Source organism: Oncorhynchus mykiss, chromosome 7 (genome assembly GCF_013265735.2).
Source record: "Oncorhynchus mykiss isolate Arlee chromosome 7, USDA_OmykA_1.1, whole genome shotgun sequence".
Classification (NCBI taxonomy): Eukaryota; Metazoa; Chordata; class Actinopteri; order Salmoniformes; family Salmonidae; genus Oncorhynchus; species Oncorhynchus mykiss.
In genome coordinates, this window is record NC_048571.1 from 43,210,673 (window position 1) to 43,219,795 (window position 9,123).

General features: G+C 43.0%; 1 protein-coding gene across 4 annotated transcripts in view; it reads right to left on the minus strand.

The window, feature by feature from the left end:
• The window catches only part of LOC110527806 (voltage-dependent calcium channel subunit alpha-2/delta-2), a 294,926-nt gene that overhangs the window by 176,031 nt on the left and 109,772 nt on the right, over window positions 1–9,123 (minus strand). For all 4 annotated transcript variants that reach the window (XM_036983281.1, XM_036983283.1, XM_036983280.1 and 1 more), the window contains exon 4: window positions 6,276–6,335. In XM_036983281.1, coding sequence (XP_036839176.1) covers window positions 6,276–6,335 — 60 coding nt within the window. The remainder of the gene's footprint in view (window positions 1–6,275; window positions 6,336–9,123) is intronic.

Here is a 9,123-nt window from a genome sequence, read left to right on the forward strand (position 1 = left end):
CAGAAATGTCAAGTTATGTATCGCGAGATTGGATTTATTACAAGATTATAGGGGTATATACTGTGCAACGTTCATAAGTTCTGGATGCCTTGGAATTCCGTATGACAAAAATAGTATTTTGAAAACGTGTCCACGTCAGGGGAATGACCAATTTAGGCAATCTCTAGCTGCTGGGCTGATCATTCCTGGCGCATTCCTGCCGTACTGTTGGTTGTCACTCTGACCTTGGCCTAACACACCTCGAAACCAATAATAAATGTTTCACTAAGATCCTAAAGCTGAGTGGGGTGTGTTGAGTTGGGGAGATGCAGGGCTGTGGACCCCTATGGGTAGGATGGGGCGGTACAGCAATATCGTGTGCAAGTAAAAAGAGCTCTACACTGTCATGATCCAAATAGTTACACCTGTTGTGACATATATTGGGTTATTTTATGGCTGGTTATGACGCCTACGTAAGAGTGTCAAAACCCACATTTTTCAAATTGTTTTTTTCCCTGCAGAGAATTTTCTTAAATTCTTTATTGTTGTTGTAATGAACACTTTACAGTCATGTTTTATTTCATCATATTTTAAATATGACACTTTATGGCACTCTATTATGAAGCATGACGACCATCCTGTGTCACTTTCCTTGGACTAAGAAAATACACTTTATGACACTGTCAAGAAGCATTATGACCATCATAAGGGTGTGTTAGTAAATTAAATCTGGACTGCCAGAGTGCGTTCATAAATTCAGATTGTCCTTTCATAAATTCTGAACGTTTCGCTCTCGGAGCGCTCATAGAGCTACCACACTGGATTCTCTGGCCGAGGAGTACTTATTTTTTATTTATTTATCTTGGCAAGTCAGTTAAGAACAAATTCTTATTTACAATGACGGCCTAGGAACATTGGGTTAACAGCCTTGTTCAGGGGCAGAACGCCAGATTTTTACCTTGTCAGCTCGGGGATTTGATCTAGCAACCTTTTAGTTACTGGCCCAACGCTCTAACCACGAGGCTACCTGCCGCCCGAGCGCTCTGGCCTCACAACGGCAGTCAAGCAGCCAAGCTAACTGGCTAACGTTGGCTAGCTTGCTAGCTACTTCCAGACACAAATGAGAAAACACTCTGACCATTTTACTCGCAATAGCAGAGCTGGTTAGGCTGTTTTCACGTTATCCAGAGCCATAAAATCATGCAACATATGTCACTTCAAGTCTAAATATATGTGTTGTGACAGTGTTATGACTACATCACATCATGTTATGACATGTTATGTCAACTGTTATGACATATTATGATATGGTTTTATTGTATAACCGCCTTAATTTTGCCTTGGCAGCAGGTAATGGGGATCCATAATAAATACAAATAGAATATTATTACTCTCGGTGCTGAGTAAAGTGTTACCCAATAGGGTATCTTTCAGTTATAAAATACCGAATATGCTATTCAATGGCACGAATCGTCCACAAGATTGCTTTGTACAAGTCATTGCAAATCTACTCCCCCATGTAGTGGATTGCCTGAAATGACATTTATGACCAGATAATGCTTTTATGAGGTGCACTAAAGGCCATACCTTCTAGCTTCCCATCCCATTCATCTCACTGGCCTCCAAATGTGCAATTCTATCATTGTGTATAATTTCAACTATTATATTGAATATGACTGTCTTGTGAAATGCCTTAGGGGATGGTTCTTGTAGTCATTGGCTCCAATAGTCGTGGAGCTGTAGAACTACTCTACTATTAAAAATATATAAAATATATTAAAAAATATATAATATTTCAAATAATAATATCATAGAAATAATAGCATCTTTACAAAAAAAAGCCACAATCTATCTGCAATATTAAAGCTGATCTACCTCCTAAATGTTTTTACATATACATATACACATATATATATACAAGTAAAATAAACAAATACCCAGGAGAATGCTTCCAGAGCCAATACAATAGAATTAATGGCCTGGGAAGAGTCCGGTGATGGAGCTGGGATAGGAAGACCCATGACCTTGAGAAATCAGGAGAGATCAACCACTCGAATGTCTATTTTCACACACCATTTCATTTGCGGTGGAATTAAAACCCTGAACGACCATCACAACAGTTGTTACGACGGTGAGCAGCCCGATGTTCATAACGCCGGACCGTCGCATCCTATTCTAAAACCCAGGCACCATCGCTAGAGTTGCAACGGGAAGAGGAGAGGAGTGTGATCCGTCATTACGGTAACAGATGTGACAGCAGCAGTCCAGAGGCAGAGGGAACAGCCGTGTCATTGAGTCGTATGATGTCACCGGTGTTATTGAACAGAGCAGATGGGCCGGGCCAGGTTGGGAGAAGAACGTTAAACACACACAGAGACACATGCACACACACAATCACACCCCCCCCCCCCCCCCCCCCTGCAAACAAGCACACTTCATTCCAACCCCCCCCCCCCCCCCCCCGTCTCTCTTACATAAACACCTTTCTCTGGGCCTCTGACAGCTTGCTCCTCCCGTTCGTTTAAGATGCTCTGCGCTGCTCCTAATATGCCCAAAGAGCATGCCGCCCTAATCTAATTACAATGTCACTCAGCCGAGTGTTCACCCAAACGGAAATTAGAAAAGCACAAAATCTACAAACAGGAGAAATCTTCTCACAGGGAACGTGGCATATCTTCCTCTCGCCTCCCTCCCTCCTCCTCCTCTCCTCCTCGCCAAGGTTTTTTTAATGGCTTCACAGTCGCCCCTGCCGAGATTCATTACCTGCTCTAATTATAAAGGCAAATGAAATCAGCTCCAATACATTATTAATGGAGTAGCGCCATTAGGATTCATTTGCAGTATTTGCAACAATATTCTATTTTCTAACTGTTTTCATGGCTGATTAAAGACTGTGACAGATAAGAAAAAAAGGTGGAGGGAGGGAAAGGGGTGAGGATCAGACAGAAGGAGCGAGGGGGAGGAGAGAGGAAGGAGAGAGAGAGAGAAAGAGAGAGAGAGAGGGAGATAGCGGGAGAGGGGAAGTGAGGGGGAGAGGGAGAGAGTTGGCTTTTCCACTTGAAGAGACAGTGAAGCCATATTGGATGCAGTTACCTATGAACAGGTGTGCTGTGTGAGGGCACTGTGACCCAAACCCAACTACCTGCATGGGTACACATCCGATCGAGACGCATTAAAGCTGACCAGCTGACCACTGGCAGACAGAGAGGAAGGCACTGACAGACAGAACCACCCTGGTTCGGTCGGAACAGTGAGCAGAGACAGGTCCAGAAACAGCCACCCTGTGACTCTGGCTTCAGAGTGTAAGCGACCATGGATAAAAATGGACTTTTCTGGGATGTAGGGCTCATAATTATGAGTTTTAAATCAGTTAAAGCCTTTTCTCAAATATCCCCCGGGAAGCACGGGGTTAAAAATCCATTTGTGGGAGGTGTACCATGACAGTGAGCTCGTCTCCCTGGAGACAGAGGATACGACATTGGGGAATGAGTGTGTGTGTGTGCGTGTGTGTCTGCTGCTGGGTGTGAGATTGAGTGTGTGTGTCAGTACGTGTGTGTATTTGCAGGGCATCTGTTTGTTTGTTAATCTGAGAGTCAGTGGACCATGTGCGTACACACACATACTGCACACGCGCAAACACACACACGCAAACACACACATAATGCACACATGCAAACACACACATACTGCACACACGCAAACACACACACACACACACACACACACACACACACACACACACACACACACACACACACACACACACACACACAAGCACACACACAAGCCAAGTAATACCCAAGCTTCTGAATTGTAGACATTAGCAGTTAGTGGTGTTCCACTGTTTTAAATGTCAGGTGCTGGGAAATGCAAAGTTCAACCTGCTTTTCCCTTTCAGGCAAAACACAGATTGACCATATGTAGAATCAGGCTGTTGTATATTATTACATGCTCAAACACGTACACACACATTTTTATCTGGGGTGGTGTATGTGAGTGTGTACATGTGTCTGTAACATTGATAGCATTGGCATTTAAAAGAAAAACAAAACTTTGGTGGATAAATGTAAACATGAAGAAGAGATTCATAGATAGAGAAAGAGGAAAAGAGAGTGAGTAGAGAGAGAGAGAGGTAGAGAGAGGTAGAGAGAGGTAGAGAGACAGAGAGAGAGAGAGGGGTAGAGAGAGGTAGAGAGAGAGAGGTAGAGAGAGGTAGATAGAGGTAGATAGAGGTAGAGAGAGAGAGACAGAGAGAGAGAGAGGGGTAGAGAGAGGTAGAGAGAGAGAGGTAGAGAGAAGTAGAGAGAGAGGTAGAGAGAGGTAGAGAGAGAGAGAGACAGAGAGAGAGAGAGGTAGAGAGAGAGAGGTAGAGAGAGGTAGAGAGAGCAGTAGAGAGAGAGAGGTAGTGAGAAGTAGAGAGAGATAGAGAGAGAGATACAGAGAGAGAGAGATATACAGATATATATAATATATACAGTGGGGCAAAAAAGTATTTAGTCAGCCACCAATTGTGCAAGTTCTCCCACTTAAAAAGATGAGAGAGGCCTGTAATTTTCAACATAGGTACACTTCAACTATGACAGACAAAATGAGAAACAAAATCCAGAAAATCACATTGTAGGATTTTTTATGAATTTATTTGCAAATTATAGTGGGGTTTATCTCAATACTTTGTTATATACCCTTTGTTGGCAATGACAGAGGTCAAACGTTTTCTGTAAGTCTTCACAAGGTTTTCACACACTGTTGCTGGTATTTTGTCCCATTCCTCCATGCAGATCTCCTCTAGAGCAGTGATGTTTTGGGGCTGTTGCTGGGCAACACGGACTTTCAACTCCCTCCAAAGATTTTCTATGGGGTTGAGATCTGGAGACTGGCTAGGCCACTCCAGGACCTTGAAATGCTTCTTACGAAGCCACTCCTTTGTTGCCCGGGCGGTGTATTTGGGATCATTGTCATGCTGAAAGACCCAGCCACATTTCATCTTCAATGCCTTTGCTGATGGAAGGAGGTTTTCACTCAAAATCTCACGATACATGGCCCCATTCATTCTTTCCTTTACACGGATCAGTCGTCCTGGTCCCTTTGTAGAAAAACAGCCCCAAAGCATGATGTTTCCACCCCCATGCTTTACAGTAGGTATGGTGTTCTTTGGATGCAACTCAGCATTCTTTGTCCTCCAAACACGACGAGTTGAGTTTTTACCAAAAAGTTATATTTTGGTTTGATCTGACCATATGACATTCTCCCAATCTTCTTCTGGATCATCCAAATGCTCTCTAGCTAACTTCAGACGGGCCTGGACATGTACTGGCTTAAGCAGGGGGACACGTCTGGCACTGCAGGATTTGAGTACCTGGAGACGTAGTGTGTTACTGATGGTAGGCTTTGTTACTTTGGTCCCAGCTCTCTGCAGGTCATTCACTAGGTCCCCCCGTGTGGTTCTGGGATTTTTGCTCACCGTTCTTGTGATCATTTTGACCCCATGGGGTGAGATCTTGCGTGGAGTCCCAGATCGAGGGAGATTATCAGTGGTCTTGTATGTCTTCCATTTCCTAATAATTGCTCCCACAGTTGATTTCTTCAAACCAAGCTGCTTACCTATTGCAGATTCAGTCTTCCACAGCCTGGTGCAGTCTACAATTTTGTTTCTGGTGTCCTTTGACAGCTCTTTCGTCTTGGCCATAGTGGAGTTTGAAGTGTACTGTTTGAGGTTGTGGACAGGTGTCTTTTATACTGATAACAAGTTCAAACAGGTGCCATTAATACAGGTAACGAGTGGAGGACAGAGGAGCCTCTTAAAGAAGAAGTTACAGGTCTGTGAGAGCCAGAAATCTTGCTTGTTTGTAGGTGACCAAATACTTATTTTACACCATAATTTGCAAATAAATTCATAAAAAATGCTACAATGTGATTTTCTGGATTTTTTTTTCTATTTTTGTCTGTCATAGTTGAAGTGTACCTATGATGAAAATTACAGGCCTCTCTCATCTTTTTAAGTGGGAGAACTTGCACAATTGGTGGCTGACTAAATACTTTTTTGCCCCACTGTATATACAGAGAGATGTATACACAGAGATATATATATATACAGATATATATATATATATATACAGAGAGCGATATACAGATATATATATATATATACACAGAGAGATATACAGAGAGATATATATATATACAGAGATATGTTTATACACAGAGAGGTAGATACAGAGAGAGAGAGAGATATACAGAAAGAGAGAGAGATACAGAGAGAGAGAGAGATATACAGAGAGAGAAGGTTCTGATTTTACCTTGATCCCGTCCTGCCAGGGATACATTGTCTGCAGCTGCTCCGCCTCTCTGGCTAGCCTCTACACAGGAAACACACAGGAATCAGAGGTTAGGGTCAAAGGTCAATACATGTCTCTGCTGGGTCAGTGTGTAGATGTCAGAGTGTGTGTGTGTGGGAAACCGCCTTACAGAGCCAATCTGCTCTCTAGGGAAAACACTGAGTGCACTGACTGCTGTTCATAGACTGTATAATTCAAGAGGCAGTGGCTGGTGCCAAGCTCTGCATGCTCCTCAATGGGCCTACACATTTGTCCTAACTGTCAGGGGAAATGGCATTTCTGTAAGGCGCAAGCTAAATTGGTACAATTTCAGACCATGTACTGTAGCAAATTGTGAGCTACACGTGTTGAGACTAGCTAGCGCTGTTGAAATGTGTGTTGCAAATGGAAGAAGAAACCATGGTTACAACCCTGTTATTCCAGGAGGTACGGACAGTTAGCATTTGGATTGGAGAAGGTAGGGCCATTGAATAACATGAACATGTTGAGTAATATTACACTTTTCCAAACCCAGAGAACAAGGAATTTCTGTCAAAGGCATTTTCGTGGCTAGCTGAGTTCAGTGCAGGGTTGCTTTCTGTATTGGCATGTTTTTGGTCTTTTGGCTCCTAACTGGTTATACAACAGGTCTGACATAGTTCATTGCAAAGGGATTGTAACATGGAGTACTACTGTCTATGTGCAGAGGCTTATGGGTGACAGTATTAAGTCACCCAGTGGCAAAATAGAGTGAGGCTCTAGAGAGGTAGTCTCTTCCATGTGTTTCTGCATGGTGCCCATGCCTTAGTACTGTATTTAGGTATCCTCTCTGCTCCCACTTCAATCCCCAGCACGCCTCTAGGGGGCGATCTGGTTCCCGTCCCAGAATTATCCAACCAGCCACACAGTCCCTGGGCTCGGAAATTACAAACCCTATTTAGACTCCCACTAAGAGGACTTTCATTTCTGGTACAACATCAAAGGAGACGTATTTCCCCAAGCACATCAGGAGAGGGTTTTCGTCTCCTAAAAAACAGGAAAGTCAGAAACTCTCGTTAGAGACAGAAGTGTCCTATTTTCTGCCTGGGGGTCCACCCCCTATCACTAAGACCCTCCCACTCACAGCTAGCCAGACATAAACCCTCCTACTCTCAGCAAAGAGTATCCTCCACTACCTCGTGTAGCCTTTTAAAATATGGCGTAATGGCTACGATATCCCTATACCTCATTAGTAAAACATAATAACATTACTAATTATGTACCCATGTGCTTGTGCACTGATCATTGAACATTCAACACCTTAATCACCCAAATGACTATTCCTTTCATACAGTCATTCCTAACGAGATGGCGAACCCCTGAAACAATGACACACACAGCAGAGCTAATTAGTCTAACGAAATGATTTCCACCAAGTGAATTAAAGGAGACTCCCATCAGTTGTGTGGCCGTGTGATGTTGTGTGGTGTTGTGTGGTGTGGTGTTGTGGGTGTGGTGTTGTGCATACAAAGCAAGGGTCAACCTGGCTAAAGGACATTGTTAAGAATTTACCATCAACTACAACAGTTTTCAATTCCGAAAGCAACAATGGAGAGCTGCTGGCTAAACAATTACCTCCAGATTCTACACTGCTTTGAATTTGCCTGCAAATATGCCTGAAGGGTTAGCCTACACGTAAAGAATAACCTTTTCTGTCACCTTTTATATGACTTTGCCTATGAATGATTTGTGAAGCGTCCATGCCGAGCTGATGAAGACATAAAACCTTCAGAAGTTGTTTCTTTGGCTCTAAAGTGGGATCTTTCATATTTGGCTGACCATCAATGCCAAACGGTTGTAGTCTATCAATGTGTTTCTCTAACTGTGACGTCCCTTCAAGGACACAGTCATTATAGCAGAGGAGGAAAGGTCATGATGAATGAGGAAGTTAAAATTTAGTGCCCATGTCCAGGGCGCTGCATGTGAAGAATGGTTCCTCCCTTGTTCTCTGCCCTTCCTTCCTGGTGATCTGTGACCTGTCCATCCCTTCATCCGTCTGACTCATTTTACTTTCAGTAGTCAATATGTCCATACACATCTCTCCCTTGTCCCTCAGAGAATTCCATTTTCTCTCCTCCTGCGTAATCCACAGCTCTGTTCGCTGAGTACTCTGTCTCTGTCCTCATCTGCAGTACTCTGTTTCTCTGTCTTCATCACATTACTCTGTTTCTCTGTCCTCATCTTCAGTACTTTGTTTCTCTGTCTTCATCACATTACTCTGTTTCTCTGTCCTCATCTTCATTACTCTGTTTCTCTGTCTTCATCACATTACTCTGTTTCTCTGTCCTCATCTTCAGTAATCTGTTTCTCTGTCTTCATCACATTACTCTGTTTCTCTGTCCTCATCTTCATTACTCTGTTTCTCTGTCTTCATCACGTCTCTTTTTCTCTGTCCCCATCTTCAGTACTCTGTTTCTCTGTCTCCATCACATTACTCTGTTTCTCTGTCCTCATCTTCAGTACTCTGTTTCTCTGTCTTCATCACATTACTCTGTTTCTCTGTCTTCATCTCAGTACTCTGTTTCTCTGTCTTCATCACATTACTCTGTTTCTCTGTCTTCATCTCAGTACTCTGTTTCTCTGTCTTCATCACATTACGCTGTTTCTCTGTCTTCATCACATTACTGTTTCTCTGTCTTCATCTCAGTACTCTGTTTCTCTGTCTTCATCACATTACTCTGTGTCTCTGTCTTCATCTCAGTATTCTGTTTCTCTGTCTTCATCTCAGTACTCTGTTTCTCTGTCTTCATCTCAGTATTCTGTTTCTCTGTCTTCATCACATTACTCTGTG